At 36.9% G+C, this 23,105-nt stretch overlaps 2 protein-coding genes across 2 annotated transcripts in view; both read right to left on the bottom strand.

Moving 5' to 3' along the window:
* The window catches only part of LOC141837602 (26S rRNA (cytosine-C(5))-methyltransferase NOP2B-like), a 13,559-nt gene extending 3,553 nt beyond the window's left edge, over positions 1-10,006 (bottom strand). The window contains exons 1-10 of the mRNA XM_074724980.1: positions 9,951-10,006; positions 9,528-9,789; positions 9,287-9,447; positions 9,120-9,183; positions 8,852-8,985; positions 8,674-8,757; positions 8,455-8,529; positions 8,296-8,367; positions 8,123-8,196; positions 46-79 (exon numbers count right to left, since the gene is read on the bottom strand). Coding sequence (XP_074581081.1) covers positions 46-79; positions 8,123-8,196; positions 8,296-8,367; positions 8,455-8,529; positions 8,674-8,757; positions 8,852-8,985; positions 9,120-9,183; positions 9,287-9,447; positions 9,528-9,768 — 939 coding nt within the window. The 5' untranslated portion in view covers positions 9,769-9,789; positions 9,951-10,006. The remainder of the gene's footprint in view (positions 1-45; positions 80-8,122; positions 8,197-8,295; positions 8,368-8,454; positions 8,530-8,673; positions 8,758-8,851; positions 8,986-9,119; positions 9,184-9,286; positions 9,448-9,527; positions 9,790-9,950) is intronic.
* Positions 10,007-11,880: 1,874 nt separating this feature from the next.
* LOC141839876 (zinc finger protein CONSTANS-LIKE 10-like) lies at positions 11,881-19,281 on the bottom strand. Its single transcript, XM_074727726.1, has 4 exons — positions 18,703-19,281; positions 15,119-15,340; positions 14,127-14,431; positions 11,881-12,563 (listed from the first exon to the last, which is right to left on the bottom strand). The coding sequence occupies exons 1-4, from the start codon at positions 19,279-19,281 to the stop codon at positions 12,434-12,436; spliced, it is 1,236 nt and encodes a 411-aa protein (XP_074583827.1). The 3' UTR covers positions 11,881-12,433.
* Between the last annotated feature and the right edge of the window lie 3,824 nt (positions 19,282-23,105).

Below are 23,105 nucleotides of genomic sequence, written 5' to 3'. Positions count from 1 at the left end.
GCATTATTTCTTATATATATATATCCATTTGTTGTTAGTTTGTACCTGACAGTACTCCTTACAAATGTAACTCTCGAATCTATAATCCACAAATGATAAAAATCAGTTAACAATACTGTACTAGCAACATAATGCTCATGAATGGAAGATAAAGATGGATATACCTTTTTTGAATAGTATATTCTCGAGCGAAGTGACCCTTTTTGCCACAATTAAAGCATATTAATTTGCTTGTAGGTTTCTTTCTATGTATTCCCTTTGAATTGCTTCTTATTTGAGCTTAACCTAGCAACAACAACAACAACATCAACTTCTTTTTTTCTTTCCCTTTTTGAATCATTTCTTCTTATTCTTAAATCCAGATGTTCTAACAAAACCTTCAGCTACAAAAGCTTGTCCAGAAATCTTTGTGAATTCAATTCTCTTCTCCTTCAGTTCAACATAGCGTGAGACATCAACAAAAGTCTTGATACTTTCACTGTGTGTGCCTGAACCTGTTGTTCATTAGTTAACTCATGACCAGCAGTCTTTAGCTCCCAAATTATATTAATTATTACCCTCAGATGTTAGGCCATGGAGACATTCAACACTTTTTGTAACTGTCAAACTTAATTGTCAGCAGATGAAGCTTACTAAGACTTACTCCACTATACTTTTCTCTAATGGCAACCCAGATAGCATGAGGATAATAACACATACTCATTAACTAGGCCATCTACCATTGAACTAATTAATATACCTTAGTAGTAGAGTTCTTTTTCTTTCATGCCTTATAGACATCGATATCACATCTGTGTTGTGGTGTTGGACCATCAATAGATTCTTCCATAACCTAATTGACAGTCTCCAAAACTTCTTGTTTCTCAAGAACATATCGTATATTGAAATGTCATATTTTATAATTATTCTGATTTATTTTTTCTCCTTTATTAAGTTCAGCTATGATGTTTTTAGTAGCCATAATCTACTATAAATAAACACATATTTAGTTATTCAGTGTAAATCATATATATGTAATTTTTTTATTGACTCAATGTAATTTGAGTTAGTATATAACATCAAGTGATAACTATATTTCCGCTTATCATTTGTATGGTCCAATCTAACTAATATTAATCAATTATATTACACATATCTCATCAAATGAACTAATCATAAAATGAACACATCATCATTAAATGAACTAAATAAACTCATCATTAAATTTAAGACTGTTAATGCATAACACTCTTTTTATAAGTTTATCAACACACATATGCTTTTTCATAGTCGCATACTGTGTTAACATATAACATAAAACCATAAATAACTCTAAGAAACTAGATAGGTCACTACTGCTCCCATTATGATAGATACTAGCGTAGTAGTTAACAACATAATTCTTATCTTTCTCGGCTCAGCTAGGGCAATCTTAGGTAGATCAACTTCTTGATTCTTTGAATCCACATTTGGATTCTCTTCTGGATCCACCTCAATCTCTTCAAGATCCTCTCGGGGAGGTGGTCCATAACTATCCACATAGACTAAACGATGAAATAACTTTTTTTTATCTCCACATATGTGATGTGTCCTTCATAGCACCCTATATATGGTGTGTTACTTCATTGAGGTGTTTCAGTAGCGATCGAACCAGCGCCCAGATCCTATAATTATCCAGGATAGGAAAATTCTGTTGCTCGAGTCTCCATAATAATTTATCAAGTCTCCCAATGTGGCCTCTGACTCCATTAGAGGGATCATATTACTCTAACTCTATAAGAAGAATCATATACTATCTCCTCGGTATCCTCCCTCAACTTGTTTCATAATACATCACGATGAGTTATAGTGTATATTGTCGGTGTCATTTGAAATTAAAATTAATACAGTCAGTATAAAACCAACTAACCGGTAATAAAATTAGATTATTCCAATTCAAAATAAGCATATAACTAACATACTAAGAACACAAATAAACAATCAAGAAAAATAAATTTTCTTGATTTTAGGAGCTCTAGTCATCTATTGACTCCAAAAGCCTAATTCTAAGCAGTTTGTATGAATTTGAGTGCATAACCTACTCAACCCGAGCACCTCAAGTGCCACTATGCTTGTCAGCTCTAGTTCGATCACGATAGATTCCTCAAGTCAAAGATGAATCCGAATAGGTACATCATGGATGATTCGGCCAATGCCCCCACTCACCAAACTGGAGTCAATCGATTCTGAGTTATTTTCTTACACACACTCGGCACTTTGAATACTCACTCGGCATGTTGAAACCTATTTGGGAATCCAAGTCCGAGTTATTCTAATCAAGTCTGAGTGTGACTTAGTTGACTCTAAAGTCGGAGTGGTTTTGAGTGTGTGTGACTGACTCCTCCAAAGCGCCATCATGCACTCACACAGGTAATGCACGAGTCGGTTGAATATCATCAAGGCCACATTACCCATGACATATCACACCCACATTACACATACTCATCACATCAGTATACTAATATCAAACTATCCAATGCGTCGATAGTATCATAATACATAGGCAATACTTGAGAGCCCATCAAGAAAATGCATGAATAATATCTGATCAGGTAGGGGTTGACTGTAAGGCAATCCAATCGGGATGAATTTATTTATACTTGAATGTAACTCATCCCTTCAAGTAAGACATCCATGGAAACTCATCCATTCACTTTTATTACTTGAACATGCATGCATTCATTGTTATGTAGCATGAAATTTGAACATGAATTATTCAACCATGTATGCACACATAAACACATAAGGTGCCTTAATGAAGTAGACCATGCATGCTCTAATTACCGTTTGCATTTTAGAGCAAGTGTAACATTTCATTATGAGGAATACTATACTATTCATCATCATATATACAACACGCTAACTTCAAAGACCATATATGTGATCAGATATCTAACACATAGTCTAAATCAAAGAGTTCCCAACTAACAAACCATTATTATGTAGAACCATTGCATTTATTTGTAGAATCTGAACATGAAGAAGACCATTTAATGTTAGAAAAATTATAGAATCACTACATGTAAATGTAGAATCCAATCCAAAATTCATATTCTAGAAGAACTAACAGAAATGAAAAAAATTCCAAAGTTTGTTCTGATACCAATGTTGTTGCATTAATAATATATGAATAATTGTATGAACAAATCAATTCATTAATAATATATGAACGATTATATGAATAAATCACATATTAAGCACTTTCAATATCTCCGATGTCTTACGATTCTTATTTGTGTTTGTTGTCGAAAAGATGATTACTATGAATAGCCTTTTGTAGGTCACAAATTTTTTAATCTTTTGATGTTCTTCGTTAATGCTAAGAACCAATGGCTCTTTCTCATTTGGACACAACTATATATGCTGCATTGGGAAATTGCACTGCAGTTGTAGTGATTGCCAACAGTAGTTGTCATGTTTTCGTATTGATCGACTCTCAACAGACGTACGTAACATAATTATTGAAACTTGAAATTATTTGTGTGCAAAAACTAAACTAACTAGTCAGCAAATTAGGTGAGTAGAAATATGATCATCTTAACTCTTTATGTTTGTAGCTACAAGAAAGTGTGACATGCACCAAAAATGTCAAGGAGCTAGGAGCTTTATGAATCCTACAGTTAGCAAATTGTGCAATGATGAATCTTTGACTAACTATAATGGGAATTTGCTAGCTCTTGATTAATTATCTCTCAAAGGACCTAACTGGAAGTCTTTGGATGTGCCTGTGCCTGTGCAACTTGCAATTTACTCGTCAAGTTCAAGAATTCAATTGCTATCCATCACAGCGCATGGTGAGTGAAGATTGAGGACTCACCATCTTCACCATGCATCCTCGACCACTTGAATTCAATTGCTGAATTCATTGTTAGGTGCTAAATCATGACATGGTGATGTGAACCCAAAGAGAAAAATCTCAAGAACCCACAATGAATTGAAGAAATAAAGAAGGAAAGTATAAATCAATAAGAAAGATGAATAGAACCTCGATCCGATACTTAAGAAAGTACTTAACTTCTCCTTTGCAAATTACTTTATAAGGGCGGACTGCTAATCCTGGACTTCTCGCTCGCTTCGCCTAAAATAAATATAAATTGTCCGCCCTATATAAAGTAATTTCTCGACTTCGCGTTCGCCCCTCGTCGACAGCCACTAAGGGCCCATCTCGCATTCTATAGAGCAGGGACAGAGATTACCTTCCTTTCCACCATGAACTCGAAGTCCGAGACCCACTTTCATATTCCCTCTCTCCCCTGACCCGGAGTTGGCAAACTGTCCCGTCTGCTCTGACCTGGTCCTCTGTCTGACGGAGCTCTCTCAGTAGTCGCATACGTTGGAACTATAGCGTCTGACTATGAGCTTGACTCTTGTTCGAGCCTCTATCTCGTGTCGCTATCGCTCGCTCCATTGCTTCACGTCCTTTCCTCGTACCTATGCTCTCTCTTGATTCTTTACTTATGCGCTTGCCGTGCCCCACACCCCGGTTCTCTGAGCCGGGCCGCCTAACTGGAATTGGACTCTGGATCTGGTTAACGGCTTCTTCTCACGAGCGGCCTTTCCCGTGTTGCACCTTTCGACTGAGACCTCCTTCTGAATGAAATGAACTCATATATGCTCAACTATAGTAGCGTGAAGCTGATCCTAAGCCCTCTGCGCTCCGCACCTGACTAATCGAATGATTGAAGAGGATCGCATGTCGAGATCACACCGCTGCTATCTCCTTTCGTTGGCATAGCCGGAACTCTCTTTCTTTGGAATCCTCCTCCCCTCCAGTGGGATGGTCTAACTTTCCCCGCTCGTCTACGCTGGCCTAGAAGTATGGGAATTTCTCTCCCTAGGGAACCCCTTGGGGGTGTTTGCTACCAACCTCCATTGACTCTTCCCTCTCGCATGCGCTTTCGCGTGTCAAATACTACACTTGGAACTCTTATTCACTCCTCTCTCTCTATATATACCTATCGGTCGCTTAGTCAGTAGCTTACGAGCTCTTTAATTCGCTTCACTCGCGCCCAGACTTTGGAGCTCTTTCATACTCTCAGCTTATGGTCGCTGTCGGCTCTCGGACTGACTTGAGATTCAGACCCATCCCCTTAACAGTCTTTAATTTAATTTGATGTCCTCTAGACTTTGCCCCAAACACTTTATAGTATAGTTCTAACATAGCAAAGGTTTACACTACATTTGCCCTGTATATATATTTGAACTTATATTATATACAGGCTTAGTCGTAAATAGCCCCTTTGGCTATTTATCTGCTCTGCGTAGCAGAGGAACTTATATTATATACAGGCGGATTAGAACTTAATATTATGAATGTAGGGCCAAAGGGGCTATTTATCTCCTTTACTTGATTTTAGGGCCTTAGTCGTAAATAGCCCCAAAGGCTATTTATCTGCCCAATATATATACAGGGGTAGCAGAGGAACTTATATTATATACAGGCGGATTAGAACTTATATTATGAATGCAGGGCCTTTGGGGCTATTTATCTCCTTCGGGAATTTATTATAGTCTGCCCTAAATTATTACCAGTATAGTTGCGAGCCCACGTCGTTATCACTCGTACCTCTTCTTTATATTATCTTAGGGCTTGCCCTCCCTTTTCCCTTCCGCTCCGCGCCTGTCGTTCCATTTGCTTCTTTTCTCCCCACCTTATTCCAGTATCTCACGCCACCCACTCTGGCTGGTCCGACTTGCATCTCGCTCCTCTCCTTCATTCAGTGCTTTCTAACCCAGGCACTCGTTCACTATTCGTTCAGTAGTAGAGTCGCTCCGCTCTGCTTCATGACATGAGCTCGGAAGAGGGCCCGAGCCTACTTGAAGACCGGACTACTAATAGGAACGGACCAACTACCTCTGAATCAGACACATGAACGGACCACTACCTCCCAATGAACGGAACAGCTACGGGACCTCACTAACGACTTCCATTCAGACAGAAGAAATTAGCGAGCCCAACAACTATTCCTTTATTGCTACGACCTGACATGAACACGAACTGAGAACTTATCATCTATAAAGAGAGTTCGGTGCCTTTCTCGCTCGCCCGTCCGCTCTCTCTCTCCCTCTTAGCTTAGGAATTGATGTCAATCACAAGAAGCGACTATTGCAGATCCTAATCCTTTTCTTATATTATAGTGCGAAGGTGGATCGTATTAGCGCGAAGTTGGATGGCCCAGCTCAGCACTACGAAGATCGGATTGGCTTAGCTAAAAGAAGATCGGATTGGCGAGCTTCTGCGAGGAAGAGCATTGCTCTTATAAGAAAGGGATATTGTGGCAGCTGCAGGACTAGACGGCAAGTGTACGTGACGTGCAATAGTAGATGCGAGGACTTTACAATAGCTCAAGTCATCTCAGTCTCACTTTGAATGTGATGCTTTCTCGAGAAGATCAGTACCAGAATTATCGTGGACAGAAGTACCAGAAGTTAAAGAGAAAAGGAGCTTGGAATCGCTCCTCGAGTCTGCTGGCATCTTGGAATGTTGAGAATGAAAGGAAGGCGAACACGAACTGTCCTTTCATGAGCCAAGTGTCGCTCCCTAACGAACTTGACCCCGAATCGAACGTAGTCCACTATTCATTCGGTTCTGTAGCCCGCCCCTATTATTCTCGGTCTCTCACTATACATATTCTCGACTTCGCTTTATGATCTTATTCATTTAAGATCTTATTCATTTATTCTCCTCTCTCCCTATCGTGCGGGAAAGACTCTCCTCTCCCCCCTCTCCTATCCTTTCAGTCCATGCTCGGTTATAGGTGTCAGCTCTCTTAACTTTGACTTGCGCACCTTACCCGGTCAACTAGCTAGCTCCTCAGACAGAAGGACGAGTGATTAGACCAGGGCACCCCACCCTTTAATATTTAATTTCCCATGATGAGTAGATCCGAGACGTGGGCTGGGCTGAAGCTCTCTGCCGTGCGGTCTTGTCACATCTGGATGCTCTTTCTTTGGATCTGGGCCTAAAATAAATATAAATTGTCCGCATCTTCGGATCTATTTTATTAGCGCTCGTCCTCCCCGTGCTTGACTGTCCCCAACTTTCTTTAGGCTGGTACCGGTAGTGGAATTCCATCGCATAGGAAGGGACCGGTAGTGTAGTTCTATCTATAGGCTGGGACCGGGCGGGCCTTGGTTGCTTTGATCGCGCTTAGCTTGACTTTGCCCTTCGTTCTATCCTAAGGTTGCCTGCTTCGTTCGCACCTCGCCTCCTATCTCGTACTGCCATGAGCACCTTCCTTATACGCGAAGAGCCCTCACGAAGCTCGGAGAAGAGAATAGTTGACTAATCAAAATTGACAACAGTAACAACAAAAACAATGAAAAAACAAAGAACAAAACAAATACAAGGGGCGACTGATAAGGAGCGTAGCAGCGACGTGTAGACGGGGCCTACATAGAATAGGGTAACACTATATATACTTATAGTCAAGCTAGAAGAGAATCAAAGAAAGAAGAGGGTTCGGAAGAGCCTACTAAACCTGAACTGATGAGCCTACCGTCTTCAAGGCAGGAACAGGCGTTTGGTTGCAAAGATCGCGCTGTCGCCAGGAGAGTGGCTGCCCGCCCGCCGAGTTAAGCGCTAGCGCAATCTCGGCCTTCCACCAGGTGCGCGCAATCTGGGCTTGCCTTTAGCGCTCCGCGCGGGCCCGTTCGCTCCTACAGTCTGAAGGTCATGAGCCTGATGAGTTGAGCCATTACTCCACCCCGACTTCCTACTTCCGAGAAAGCCCTCCTTCATGAGTTGGCCACTCCTACTTATGAATAGGTCCATTCCGTCCTTGCACTCGTCCTCTATACTTACATGCCTCCCCACGCGCCTCCCTATCGGTCAGTCTCATCCCCGTCTCCTTCTCTTCTCTATCGGTATTAATCTACTTGTCTTCTTGAACGGAAAAGAGTCTCCGCACCGTAGGCGTCTGAACCTCCCGAGAGCTAGCCTGATCGACCTCACCTGAACATTCTATGAATGATCCGAAGACCACTGTCCGCCTTTGCCGCATAGGTTGATGCTATTGATGAATGATACTCATTTAATGCATCTGCCAATCTAAAGAGAGAGAAATAATAGAAGCTCCTGGAGGATATATTAAAAGTTACTTACGCCATGTCAACTATTCGCTCCTTTTCTTGCGGGGCTAGAGCCATCACTGGTAAAAATGAACTTGCAGCTTGTTTCTAAAAAGAAGAAAAAGAAATGTTAGATTGAAGTATGAAGAAAACAAATAAGACAAATTAATTGATTGCCAAGGAAATATTGTGTCACAAAATGCACACCATGTAGTGTCCTGCCAAATACTCAGGAGTTGCACCAATTGGAACTTGAGAATCATAAATAACTAAACCCACCTGTGATAGTATATCACACATTACTCTCCAAGGTTCTACAAGAGGGAATATATAGAGAACATCTAAGAACCGTGACACTGATGTTACCTTTGACCATTTGCCTATTGGATCCAAATTCACTCCTCTGTTTATTAGAACACCAGCAAGATCACGCCTACGAGTCTATCAACTAAAAAATTAGAAGCATAAAGGAATGGATAACATTACAAGAAAACCAGTTATAAAAGCATCATTTCATCATGCAATTAACCATCGTGGGATGCCACATTGTTGAGAAAGAAACCAATAGCACTAGATTCTGGCGACCTTTAAAGTATTTGTGCGCAGACATTCTGGTCGGCCCTTTTCAAAAGCCTCAAGTAGCTCAATGAGTTCAACAGTTGGGAATATCTACATTGAGAAAAATAGGCAAGCAAAAGAGATGAGAAATCAATAATGTGGAATGTAGTAAATGACAACAATACATGGCAACAATCATCAGCACCTCCATGAAAGTTTCAAGAAGAAATTCATTGTAGCCATAATAAGACATTATGTCTGTTTTAAGCTGATTGATATAGTCCTTCCTTGATGCACCCTCTTGCCTCAGACTTTTGAAATTAGATAGTATGCGAACAACTGGCAAAAGCATCAAAGGCATCAATAGTACCAATTAAACACCAAATATGAAAATTCAAATTGCATTTTTTTAATATATTACAATGAAAAAAAGTTGCAAGGACTTCAGTTATCAGGGAGATAGTCCTACTCACTTTCATTGATCCTCCTATGAATGTTCTGAAGATTGGGCGGTTGCTGAGCTTCTTCTTCAAGTTCCTGTATCATCACTCATATCTCAGTACAAAAAGTGAACCTTTTGTGATATATTAAGGCAGAAGTTACAGAATGAAAAAAAAAATCAGTAGAGGCAAAAACAAACCTCTTTCGTTGGCAATCTGAACTCATCAGATTCCCCCTTTATATTAAGCTGCAACTCCTCTTGCGCTTCCTCCTCCGCCTTCGCTTTTGCCTCGTCTATGGCTCTTGATTTTGCCTCCAGATCAGATACATCAGAATCTGACCCCAGCTCTTCCACTTCACCTGAAACCAACCATCAAAAACATCACGCACATTACAAATAAAACCGACAAAATTAACAAACCTAAATCGGCCCCAATTACCACTATCATCACTGCCGCCAAGGAAATCGTCCGCAAGGGGTTCTCCGTCGGAAGATGCGCCTGAAGAGGATAGCTCGTCTTCCGTGTCGGAGAACTGGCTGCGGTCATCCTCCTCCTCCTCGGAGCCTGGATCGAATTCGAGAGATTCAATCTCTTTGGAGGCCGCATGAACATCCTCCTTTCTTGGAATATTCCGGTTCAACTTCTTCTTCGTATTAGAGTTCTGCGACATTGGAGACATTAGCGGAGAGTCTGCGCGGGCCTGCGACGAAGGGAAGAAGGATGAAAGGTGAAAGACGAGAGAGGGAGAGAAAAGTATTCAGGCTGCGGCTTCGGGCGTTCTCGCCAGTGAAGATGACGGCGTGCGACCGCGTGCGAGAACGAGGGATGGGAGGAGGGAGACGGAGAGGCCGAGAGGCGTACGAAGGCGCGCAGGCAGCGGCTGTGGCGGTTATCGCCGGTTTGGATGACGGCGTCGAAACCAAAGGCGGGAGAGGGAAAGACCGAGAAGCAGAGGTGGCCGAGAGACGGAGCCGGGAATAAATAGCACCAAAACCAGGGTTTAAGACGAACACTAGAGGTGTCGGCCGGGCCAGGTCTGGCCCGCCCGGCTCGACCCTGCGTGATTTATCGCATGTACGGACCGGACCTATTACGGGTTAGATCGACGAGTAATCGGTTCATCAGTATTTTTTTTTCATCGTAATTAACTGTAATTTTTTTAATTTATCTATTTATATATATAATTATGAAATTGACTATATAAAATCGCTAAAATGATAAATTTCTTTTTTTTTTTTTCAGAGAAGATGAGTAATCAATTCATCAATTTAGTTTTGATTTCAACCGAATATAATTTGAACTCGGTTCGTGATCCGATCTAATCTAGTGAATACATTATAAATCCACCTCACATGCAAAAAAAAAATTGAAAATGAGAAAATATATATATATTCCATTTTGATCCATCCTACTTTCTACTTTCTACAGGGTCTATAAGATAAATTTAAAAAAAGATATCCCATCCTAGCACATTAACTACTCGATGTTTCTCATTTTGAACCCTTGAATTTACATCGAATGACAATTAAGTTTGTGCTTATTTTTTATGGGCAAAAGTTAAAAAAATATTTTTTTTTACCAAATCATCAACAATACATCTGATATTAATTTTTATTAAAAAAGACATCTCACTTTATGTAAAATGATACAACTATCATTCAGTACTATTTATCTCTCATCTAAATTTTAAACTAGTGAGACGCATTATAATAACTACGATATCATAATTATAATAATGTAGTAGTTACAATTTTATAACTACTATAAATGAACTGCTACATAATTGTAACGAACTATAAATTTGTAACCATTACAACATAAAAAAAATATTAAGAAAAAGTTAAAAAAAAGTAACTTTTAATTAAAATTATTTGGAGCCTTCAAAAATACATTAAATGATATTTTTTAAATTTGAAACTTAACTGTTAGAGGTTTTACCCCATAATAATAATATATATCATTCAAAAATTTACACTTAATTAATTATGATAGAACCTTTAACAGTCAAGTTTCGTGCTAAAAAAATATCATTTAAAATTTTTTTAGTCATCCCAAATAATTTTAGTGAAAAAGGATGTTTTTTATTTTTGTCTAAAATTTTTCTTATATTTTAATAATTAGAAAATCATAACTATTATAAAATTATGATAATTTAATTATAATAATTATAAAATTATAATTGCTATAATACACCTATTAATTCAAGATTTAGATCGGAGATAGAATGCACCTGATTAATACAAGATTTAGACTGGAAAAAATTGATAATCTCAGTCAGTCGTATTGACTCAATCTCTGAAGGTGATCGGTCCGGTCCCACGGAAGTTTCCCACCAACCACCAAGGTAAATCGAGAAGCGCACGCAGCGGCCAACCCAGATGGTCAGCATTCTTTGATTGCAATCTCCATTTGAAGAAAAATTCCTACAAATACGCCGTAGTTGAGGATCGAACTGTGGGTGGCTGAATGACAACCCGGATATCCTACCACGGCACCATGCCCCGGGTACAAAAGATTTAGACTGGAGATAGAATGAATGATTACGTTATCTAAGTGCCATGTTCTGATATATCTCGATAATTTCTAGCTTCCCTTTTAAGAATAATAATTAAAAAAAAGTCAAAGTCACATGTGTGCCTTGGATCCATAGTTGAACCAGGCTATCTTGAACGTGGACTTCTGTGAGGAATTGACAAAGAGGCTAAATCATGCAGTTAAATTACTAAAAATAGACAAGCCAATAAATTATAGTCAAAACTACAAGAGAAGACGACATATTAACAGAGATTGAAGCAGTAAATCCAACACTGACGGTTTCCATGATTTAGGAAAAGTGTGTATTTACAAACAACAAGCAGCAGTAACCCTGCCATGCTTTTTTGTTAGATATACATGTTTGGCGGATCAAATAGATACAAAGTGTTATCTTCATTATTACTCCACGTGAACAAAACAAAAAGGATAATAACCTTATATGTAAATACAAGTCAAACCTAAAAGCAGGCTCAAAAAAGCTAGGTCATTCAACACTGATGTCGGAATGAGTGATAATGAACTCCATGACTGAATGGCCAGATCAAGAGCTCTTGTTCTTCAAAATTGTAGCACATATGTACTCCAGCTAGAATGCAGAGAAAAAGTTTGAAGGACTTGATTCATAAAATTCTCATCAACAAAGCATCTGTAAGATGAAGAATTTGCTTGATCACTCCAGTTTAATCGAATTACTACTCCTCGTCTGTTTTATCCTTCATAAATGACCAATTCAACCATGTCATGTTTTTATCGGTCTCCCAAGCATATGAAATACACATTGACTCTTGATAAGCAAAACACTGCTGTACTCAGAAGCTTCTTGTATGGGAGAGTGGATCGTAATCGTAAGCTTCGCCTGCCTTGACAAAACGTCCCTTCTCCCGCCTTCTTATATCTGCTCTAGCCTTCCGTGATGCATATCTGATTGTTTTCTCAAACCTGTTGATCATACAAGATGGACTCATGACCATGTATATTATATCCAGATTCAACCTTAAATCCTTGGTTAGCAGTACTTTGCACATCTCTTGAACAATAACAGAATTATGCATGCTTATTAGACTAATATATTATAAACAATTCGGTGTAATTCTATGTTACTCTTAAGTTGAGTAGAAGCCTTCATCATGAATGTGGATCTCAATATCCTAGATGGCTATTTCTAAAGAAATTTGCACATGATCAATGGATGTAGAATGCCCGCTTGGAGTGCCAGTTATATCCCACAAAGTTATGGAACAAGTAGATGAAGAGTCAAGATATCAAAGAATTCCAACAAATCATTAAACGAGAGAAGATAAATTCAGATAACACAGATATGCACAAGGGGGCCAACAGAATAGTTAGATGTGTAGAATCGCTATGAGTGGAAGATACAAGAAATGAAAGAAACCTTAGTTATTACAATAAGAAATGAATTAATTGATTTGGATATTATTAAAAATAATGTATTTTAGCATAGTATTCAACAATGGTATAAGATCCATAAAGCCCACCCCAAATGACGGTTTCCACAGATGTTCAAAGTAGAGGCTAGTCGGAGCAGATGTTTTTTTTCCTACAACAGTAATCAACTGCGAAGACTTCATTGAGTGGATTTAGTCCAACTACTATTTCTCCTCATCTTAATATCATTCAAGTCAGCAAGAGTTTCATAGTCTTGTGATGGAATATACATATCAAATCGTTGATCTAAGATATTCAGTATATGCAAACGTCACACTTCAACACGGATGGACAAGAACATCACAAATTTAAGCAAGTACAATAAATAATTTAAATGTTTAAATGAATGTTTTAGTTCCATGGAGGAGTCCATATTTTAGGTTGTGGGAGAATGGGAATCCATGCATAATGTCTCAACTTTAAAGCAGCAGCAGAACAAGTTGCTAGGGCACATTGCATGGATCCATACAGCATGGATCCATGGGAAATAGAATGCCTTTTATTTATAACAACCAGATGCAGAACAACAAGAAATTAAAGTTTGAAATATAAATGAAATAGTAGGCGTTCAACTACAAAATACAAGATTAATAAAGGAGAAGTTAAGATCATGCTCGAACTTTTTCCTTTTATTATTAAGTCCTTAAATTTGCTGTTTTATTATCATCCTTGAATATATGATCTGTTTGTGTGTGCATAATGTGATTAGACTTTCAAATTTTTAGGATTTATCAAATAATTTTATGTTGATATAATAATCTAGTTGTTGTGCAATCAATAAGCAGATATCAAGACAGGAATAAAGACGAAGAATACTTTTCTGCATTTTTCAAGCATAAAAAATCTCCAAAACAGAATTTCACTATCTGTGATAAAGGAACCGGAGTGAAAAAAAAAATGACTTAAGGATGACACTCTCATCAAAAGAAGTTTGCGAACCTAGGTCTTGCTGCTAGTTTAGAACCATGTAACAACAGCCATATAGTTAAAGGAATAGTTTGCTCAGTCAATATAAATCTATTTAGGTACAAATTAAGACTCAAGGCCAGAACTTACTTCCGTTGTTTCTTCTTTTCCTTGTAACGTATAAGAGCAGTTTCCCTGCAAGATGTAGGTATTGAGGAGCTTCCTTGACCACTATGGCACCAAGGTGGTTCACCCAATAGAAGCATGCTTGACATTCCACAATCTTGAAAATCTCCAGTATTGTTTTCGCTGGTTACACCAGAAAAGGAAAATGATACAGCTGATTGAACTTGCCGAACTGGTAATCCCTCACTAGAAGCCGCATTTCCTCCAGGATTGGATATCAACAGATCAGCAGACATGGCTTTGCTGCATGTTACTGCTGTTTGCTTAACCTGTTCCAAATATAATGATTGGATATCAGTATTGCTTCATTGTTTGAGTGGGACAGGTGCTAAATTTAGTAGTTTATGCTGCAATGACAGATCAAATCATCAGCTACAACTGACAATTTACAATTATTGAAGAGGTTGACCAAAAGAAATAAAAAGATCTGTTAACGGTTCATGGTTCACAAGTTTGCACATGGGGATTAATAAATGTGTATTACTTTCCCTCTACATCTCTTTCCCCCTCCTATTTTTCCATCTCTAAACTCAGCCTTACTGGCAAGATTAACAAGAATATTATGATACCTATCATCAGTTATATTTAAGTTCTTTTTAAAAGTATTGACTTATCTAATTAAAATACACTATCAGGAAATCCATCTAAAGTCAGAATTTGAGGATAAAGTTTTCTAATACTACTGACCTAGAATACTGTCAATTGTGAAGAAGCTTCATTCTTCTCGACCAGAGACATTTATTTTTGAAACAAATTAAAACTTTTGTTTTCTACTAGGCAAACAAATTTCAAATATTCTTCCTCGCTAAAGCTGTATCATGAAATTTCAAAATATAGTTTTGCACCCAACAACGAAATCTAGTGGATAGCTCAAGTTCAGTCCCATCCAAAATAGAAGATTTCTTATGAATGCCATTTGAGATGAGTGGAAACATGAAAAACACCACAAGATTTACCTCTACTACCAAGTCACCATTGCAAATGGAATCGGTAGCAGAATTTTCCTTCATGCTAAAGAAACTATCTATTCCAGCATCATCAAAAAGATCCCCAGTTTGCTTATGAGAAGCACTAAATAGTTCCTCATAATTTGCAAATGTATTGTCTGCATCTTCCATAGTGAAACCATCATAGAAATCGTTGCAGAACTCAATATCATCAGCTCCAGGACAACACAGCTGTAAACACGAAAGTAAGAAGTTCATTAGCCTATGCACCCACAAAATGATCAGTACCAACTATTCCCAGAAATAACCCTGGAGAATTCCACAAAATTCTCACATAATTACCAAGGTAAATAAGTTTTTTCCTGAAAAGTTGTATTAATTGTGTCGAACACTGGCTCCATACAATTGATATGCATTCAGATAGAACATTCTGAAACAATCATTTGGAAGTAGTAGACTTCATTAGATCATTCATTGTCATTCTCGAAACACCCATTTGTGATTGTAAATGCAGAATTCTAACTAGGAACTAGTCGACAATGGTTTGGACACAAATGGCAATTTCTATCTTACAGAGAAATTGAAAAAAGATTCAGACAAGATAGCATGAGAGGATATAAACAAGAAGTTCTTCAAAATGTATATTGCAGAGGAGATCATAATGGTAGATGATTTGTTTTATACTAATCAATAAGAATAAATATGTAAACTAATATTTTTCTAATTATAGAGAGATTAAGTTAACGAGTAAACTTTTGGGAAAGAATGATTGAGATATCACTAAGAGAGCAAATAAAATTTCTAAAAACAACTTGGTTTTATGTCTAAAAGATCATATCTATAGATGTCATGTACTTAACAAGATAGTAAGATAGCATATGGATAAAAAATTGAAAAAAGATGGATTAGAAAATGAGTTATATTAACTAAGATAAAGCTTATAATAGTTTGTATATAAATATTGCAGTGGATTTCAGAAGAAATGTATCTAATAGTTACATTGATACATTATAAACATGTAATAATTACTAATGTCACGGGTATAAGGAATGTAGAAAATTGCAATGATAATAATAAATTTATATCAAAGATAAACTCAATGACACTATTTTTGACATTTATACTAGATGGTAATCAATTGAGAAACTTGTTTCATGAATGTTACTTAAAGACGGTATTTGGCAAATTGATAAAAGTGTAAATAGAAATAATTGAAGAATGAATAATGATGAGAAATTTTAGAAACTAGTGCTACGGTTTGGTTCATGGAATGAAATTGATAGGGAATGGAATAGGAATTTGAGTTCCTTAGTTTGATTTATGGCCTGAAACAGATAGGTTGTTTAAATTAATATGTTCGGAAAGTGTTATATAAGTGAAAGACAAGAAAAAGCTTTCAGGATGAAAAAATATTTCAATAAATAATAGAAAATGGTTTACTTGGCCTATCAAGCTCGTCTAGACTGTTAGTTCCATCTTGTTTTCCTTACTCATTTGATTTGCTTGACCCCACATAGTCCGCTTAACCTGCCCAGTCCATCAAGTTTTCAAGGCTGAGCCATTTAACTCACTCAGGTGACCAGCCTAACCCATTTGACCTACCCGATTTGCAAATCCACATTACTTATTCATAATATCTATTTCTTGGAGAATTGAATAGAATAAAAAAAAAAGATATGCTTTGTAGAAAGAGATAGAGAAGAAATAGGATGTTTACCAAACTAAGGAAAGTTGATTCCATAGAAATACATAAGAGATAGAAATGGTATTCCTATGAATAAAATACATAATAAAGGTTTTTAATTAAGTAGAACTAAAATTCAATAAATAAATAGCATTATTAAAAAAATTAAACAAACATTAATATGGATGAATAAAAAATCTCTAATTTTATTTTGTATAGATTTCCTAGAAGGAGATATTGATGAAAATACAATTAATAGGACAAAGAATGTGTTTAAGTTGAGTGGAGCTACTGGTGTTTTATGTGATCAGTATCTTCCTTTTATTGTAAAAGTGTATAACCAACCATATTTTACAGATCAAAATATTAAGGAGTTAGAAAATCATGCTTACAAAAAATTAGTGTAGTAGAGATGAGAATTCTAGGATACAAACCAGATTACTTGAAACCATATAATGAAAGTTATTCATCATCATCAAATTGTGTTTGTCCAAGTATTTGAGGTAAGCTACATGGACCATATCCCTAATTGACTTTATGCAAAGCAATATCATTACTAATATTCAAATTAATTAAATTATTTTTATTACACCAACTATATTTTTGGACTCCCTGTACCCTTACACCTTACACTAATATTTAATTAAATTAGAAATACTAATATGAAATAAGTAATTAGGTGGACCTAAGAATTTCTATAAATGGGTAAAACTATTTATTAAAAAAATACTTAGTAGAGTCTGGAAAATACTTTGAAAAAAAAAATTTTAAAATCTAAGGGGGAAAGAAATCTTAAAACTAAAAAATAATAGTAAAAGCAAGATACATTATAATTGAACAACATTGCTATTTACTAAAAAAAATACTTCAAACTAATTAATAGTAACATATTTCAATGTATTTATAAACAAGCATAGATTGGAACAAGCCCCTGACCAAATCTCCAACTCAAAAAATTAAATGAGTTGAATTTAAATCAATTTGACTCAGAAGAAGAGATTTTGAAAACAAAAAAGCAACTCATTATTGCAGAACAAAAATAACTTTGCAAAAAAAACTATGATTGTTTCTTTTGAGAATAAAATACACTACAGATTCTTATGATGTTTATAGAATGAGTGCCTGCACATTTTCTTTATTTCTTTTGAGTAGTAGATAAGATAAACCCCTCAATAGTTTAAGGGAAAAGTGCACATGGATCACTAAATCATCACGAGATAGTTGCGTTATGGAGTTTGGTAAAAATTTATTAACAAAAAAAACCATTTGATACTGTTGAATCAGAGGAAGAGAGTTTAAAAGTTAAGGATAGAAAAAGAAGCGAGAAAGAAAATGGAGGAAAAGATGAGATGTGTGAATTTTGATGCTATGAGAATGGTATCAAGTACAATTTATCAAATGGGTTCAAAATAACAATTGCTTTACTCTTTTTTCATATAGTATGTAAGGATTATAGAATAATGAGAAAATGAGAAGAAACAGATTAAGATTATATGAACATGTCCAAAAAAAGGAATAGATTAGTATTAGAGTTAAAGCTGTGAGAGATGGAGAGTTATTTTTAAAACAAACTGTTTAAAACAATTTAAGTGATCTAGGAGGTTTTGACATTACTTATGATATAACATTATATAAAGTTCAATGATGGGATAAAATAAGTAGCTGGCTGCAATTATTTGGAATTCACAACTTGTTATTCTACATAGTTTGCAAAGACAGAGAACTTTCAATATGTATGGTTCAAAAAAATATCCACTTTGAGTTTGAAGAAGATCCACTTTTAAAAGAATAGGATTTTTTTTGCATTCCATAAAACGTAGTACAATAAAGTGGCAGCTCAAATGCTTAGTGTTTCCTCAACAATTTGTATCTGAAGGTGTTTAATGCACTTTTTCAAATACTAACGCACCTTGGGTGTTGTAGAATCCATCGAGCCAGCTTGTTCCTCAGCACTGCAAGACATGGCATTGACTGCTTCTGTTGAAAAGGATTCCGCCAAGTGATTAGTCTCGTCATTTGCACCCAGCTCATTCATCTTTCGAGTGCTGTCAATATTGTCAGTACTACTGTTCTCTGGAGTTCCCCACCAACTGTTAACATGGTTCTCATTGATGGTCACCAATCCTTGTTCACAAGGAGGCTCTTTCACTTGAGGATATTCAAAGAAAGACCAAATTCTTGAAAACTCTGCAGCTGATGGACAACCTGAGTAGCAGTTAATTGTCTGTCTCTGGTGTTCTGAAGTCAATGTTGAACCATCATGACCATTCCAATCACAATTTTGGCAAAGGGAGGCATTTTCTTCAATGAACCTAACTGAAGCAGGTTGTGTCATGCACCGATCACATAAGAGTGTACGTGAATGCCGTCGAGAAAGAGCATTTGCAGAATGGACATTACGATCACATGACAAGCATAAGGAAGCTCTGTCGGACCTACAGTAGACCACAGGTCGTTGCTCTGAGCAGAAATCACAAAGGAGGGGCATGCTTGTTTCACTGGAAGAAAATAGCTTAGCAGATAAGTATAGTGAATTCAGTAAGAATAGCAAAGATTGATGCTTCACTGTGAAACTTTATAAGCATCAAAGACATCACCAAGTCAGAAAAATGCTTTAAAAAAGAGAAACTGAGGCCTTTACTTTCCACAATTAATCAAATAAAAAAGGACGCATAGAAAGTTAGATTTAATCAACAAAATCTCTCCAAGGTATGGTCCAGGATGGCCTTTTATGTTAATTAATTATTAATATATCATGGAGAAATCAGGAATTATAAATTTGTAATGATGAATTCAGATTTTTTTGAAGTTTCTGGATGAAAAGTTTTCACTTCAACTGGCGAAGCTAGAAGGAATACAAAGGAGAGGAAAGGCGGGGAAGGTCAAGCAGTTTTCAACCGCGAGCACAAACCACTAGCAATCGTATCTTCAATAACAGACCTTCTTTATTTTCCGAATAATAAACTTCTTTCCAACCACTCCGACCAATTGGCTAAAGTGTGGTCCAGTAAAAAAGTTTGATGAACATCATAAGCAAAACCATCCAAACTGAAATAGGTTATCGATCTCATCTCAAGCCAACAAAACACATAGAGAACTCTTTTCTTTTGATATAATCATATCAACCTAAGTTCCCATCAAATCCAAATAGAAATCCGGCAGTCAAGAAAAATCAAGCAGAGAACACCAAACGACAAGCTAAGGATCAGATGGCTATGTACAACTAAACCAACTCTAATTTCTCCATTGGTTCTTCCCTTCCACTTGCGAGTCAACAACCAAAACTCACAAGAGAACGCCAGAAACAAATCTTTCCTACTCAAACAGCAAACCACTGCCAAAAATCGTCACTGAAGCAGAAATCTACTAGAAATCACTCAAAAAAAAACAGATAAACAGAACCATAATCGAGCCGTTACCAATACCGAATCCCTTTCACGAATCGCGAGCTCCGTCTCCGCCTCAGTCCGTGCCAATTAGAACAGAAACCCTAGCGTAGGTGGTCGATCGATTTGAGGAGATTCGATACCCTTCACTGAGTGAAATGGGATAGAGATGACGAGAGGCAAACACAGAATAGGATTAAAAACCCGGGGAGCCGGTGGGACCCGCGAAAAGTGCAACGCCTTTTGCGCTTTCCAGTGGCATTACTGTCATTAACCCTTTTTCCCACTTACCTGGAAGCAAAGTCCGCAGTCTCAGTGTCAGTGCCGAGGTGAACGAAGTACTGAAATGACCGAAATAGCCCGCCGATCAGGCCGCGCTGTCGTGCCAACGCATTCCTCGAGATCGTGAGAGTGCACGAGGACGGCGAAGATCTACCCGTGACCGCACCTAGAAACAGAAATCTGGGCCACTTGTCCCAGCATCTCAGCCGTTGGATGGGCTATGCCCGAGACCGGCGTAAGAGCAAATCCTGGTCCTACGATGGGGATCGGGCGGCGACGGTCAACAGTGGCAGGATGGTAATTTCGGTGGGCGTCGCACGATCGGAGCTCCCGGCTGGCTGGGTTATCCGTAACGCGAACTCAAGTTTGTTTGAGAACTACACGTGTCATTTCCACAGCGGAAGTTGTCCTGGAACAAGCGGGATAAGCATGGCCAGGTGGTGAGTCCTTATTGGTCGCCATGGAAGTGTCAAATGACGTCGATGGATCTGACAAACAGCGATATAAAGTTTCCAATTAACTCTACCTTGCTCAAGTTTTTCTTTTTTCTAAAAAGAAATTTTTGTTCCTTTGGATAATTATCTAAAAAGCCATTTTCAATGTTTATCTAGACCTCTTTTATTTAATTATATTCTTTTACTTAATAATTATAAAATATATATATATATTTCTTTAAGTACTTAAATCAAGTTGAAATTTAGGATTTGAGGATGTTTTTAATTTTAAAAGAGAAACTTAAGCAAGGTAAAAAAATTATAAAAAAAATATAAAATTTTAGGATAACTGTTTTATTTCTTTCCCGTGAATTACTTTATTCGTGTCTTATACAAATTATCTTATTAACCTATAATAAAAAAATTACTGAGGCTTTCAATATAACCTAATCCTAATTAATATTGTTTTAAAAAACTAAGTAATCTTAATATAATCCTTAAATTTTGAGTTTATATCTATATAAGAAGGTTCTTTCTTTATTGAACGTGGAATTCAATCAAATTTACATCCTTTTTGGATTTTTATTTTCTATAAACCCCCTGTTATCATGATTATAGATTCTTTCCTCATTATACACTTGTATATAAAATTATGAGTATATATATATATATATATATCGTTTGTTTTACTGATTGAAATGTTATTTTAATCAATTATCACTCAAAGAAGCAAAATCAAAATAATATAAAATCATCGTTGTAGAAACTAACAATCTATATATTGTAAAAATTAGCAATTAGATTCTACACTTCTACACATTGTTAAGCTACATAATTTCTACCCAGTCGATCGTGATCAAATAATATTTATTTAAAATGTAATGAGTGTTATGTAATCTTTATTTATTTTGTTCATTGAAATATTATTTTAATCAGATTATCACTCAAAAGAAGCTAAATCAAAATGATATAAAATCACAAATGTAAAAACTAACGACTAATTTTTACAATGTATAGACGTTAATTGCTAGCTTCTATATGTTGTAGAAGCTAAATGCTAGATAATTGTAAAAGTTAATTGCTAATTTTGAATGATATAAAAATATAAAAGTTAGTCCCCGGTGCATAGCTGAGTTAATTATAATAGAGCAGAGTTGTAGAAAAGGACAAGGGTTCGAATTTCAGCGAAGCTGAGATAATACTCTCTTTTGTCGTGGTCAACTACGTGAAGTCAATCGTGTGGAGCGGGTAGGATAGCGAATTCGATCATTTTTTTTATAAAAAATATAAAAGTTAGTATCTAACTTTTACATGATCGAATGATCGATATCATATAATATTAAAATATTTTGGATAGTTAAAGTCAAATCAAGTACTCAAATGTCCTTTTGATTTTTGTCCTTGAAAAATTAAGTGAAAATAAACTGATTTATATTCAATGATACCATTACAATAACATTGAAAAATGAGAGACTGTAAAAAAAATGGTATAAAGAATGCAGAAACCACAACTGTAGAAAGCATCGTTTCATTTCACGTCGATGACCTGCGTATGAGACAAGGAATAAATAGAATCAATTCGGTGGCACAAGAATATATATAAAATAAACGAAACCATGTATATATGGCAGCAACGAAATAACTACATACTATATGATCATCGTTGATGATCATGGAAGAAACTTGGAGAATTAGCCGTACGTATGCCTCCTTGATGGAGGAGGAAGAGGATTCTTAATTTCTCGGGGTTCCTGACTGCGACTAGAGTGGGCAAGAAAGAGCCGATATATCAATCTACGGTTGGAAATATGAATGAAAACAATGAAATGGAAGGATGAAGGTCTCCCTCATATGGAGCACTTTAGTTCCACATTGGGAGTTCAGGCAACTTGGTTGGTTTATATTGTATCACAAGCATTGATGTTATGAACAAATGCAAGGGAGAGGCTCTCTCTCACGCGTGGGTGCGCAAGGGGGTGCAAATCCAGGGCCCGGATTGCACTGCCTGCAGGTAACTTGCGTGCGAGCGCGACTTGCGCACGTCGAATGTCTGACTGGTCAGGGCATATGGAGGACTTTAGTCCCCTACATTGGGAGTTGAAGGGCAACTTGGTTGGTTTATATTGTATCACAAGCATTGATGTTGTGAAGGCTCTCTCTCACGCGTGAGTGCGCGAGGGGGGGTGCAAATCCAGGTCCCGGATTGCACT

Source organism: Curcuma longa, chromosome 11, assembly GCF_044706935.1.
Source record: "Curcuma longa cultivar G26 ecotype Majalengka, Jawa Barat chromosome 11, ITB_CL_G26_1.1, whole genome shotgun sequence".
Classification (NCBI taxonomy): domain Eukaryota; kingdom Viridiplantae; phylum Streptophyta; class Magnoliopsida; order Zingiberales; family Zingiberaceae; genus Curcuma; species Curcuma longa.
This window is presented reverse-complemented; position numbering and strand designations above follow the sequence as displayed.

Excerpts from the sequence above, each read along its gene's own strand:
- LOC141839876 (XM_074727726.1), bottom strand. The coding sequence starts at position 19,281 with ATGCCCCTCCTTTGTGATTTCTGCTCAGAGCAACGACCTGTGGTCTAC. Across the intron at positions 15,341-18,702 it reads TGGATTCTACAACACCCAAG|CTGTGTTGTCCTGGAGCTGA; the intron begins GTGCGTTAGTAT and ends TCGTGTTTACAG. Across the intron at positions 12,564-14,126 it reads GAAAAGAAGAAACAACGGAA|GTTTGAGAAAACAATCAGAT; the intron begins GTAAGTTCTGGC and ends TATGATCAACAG.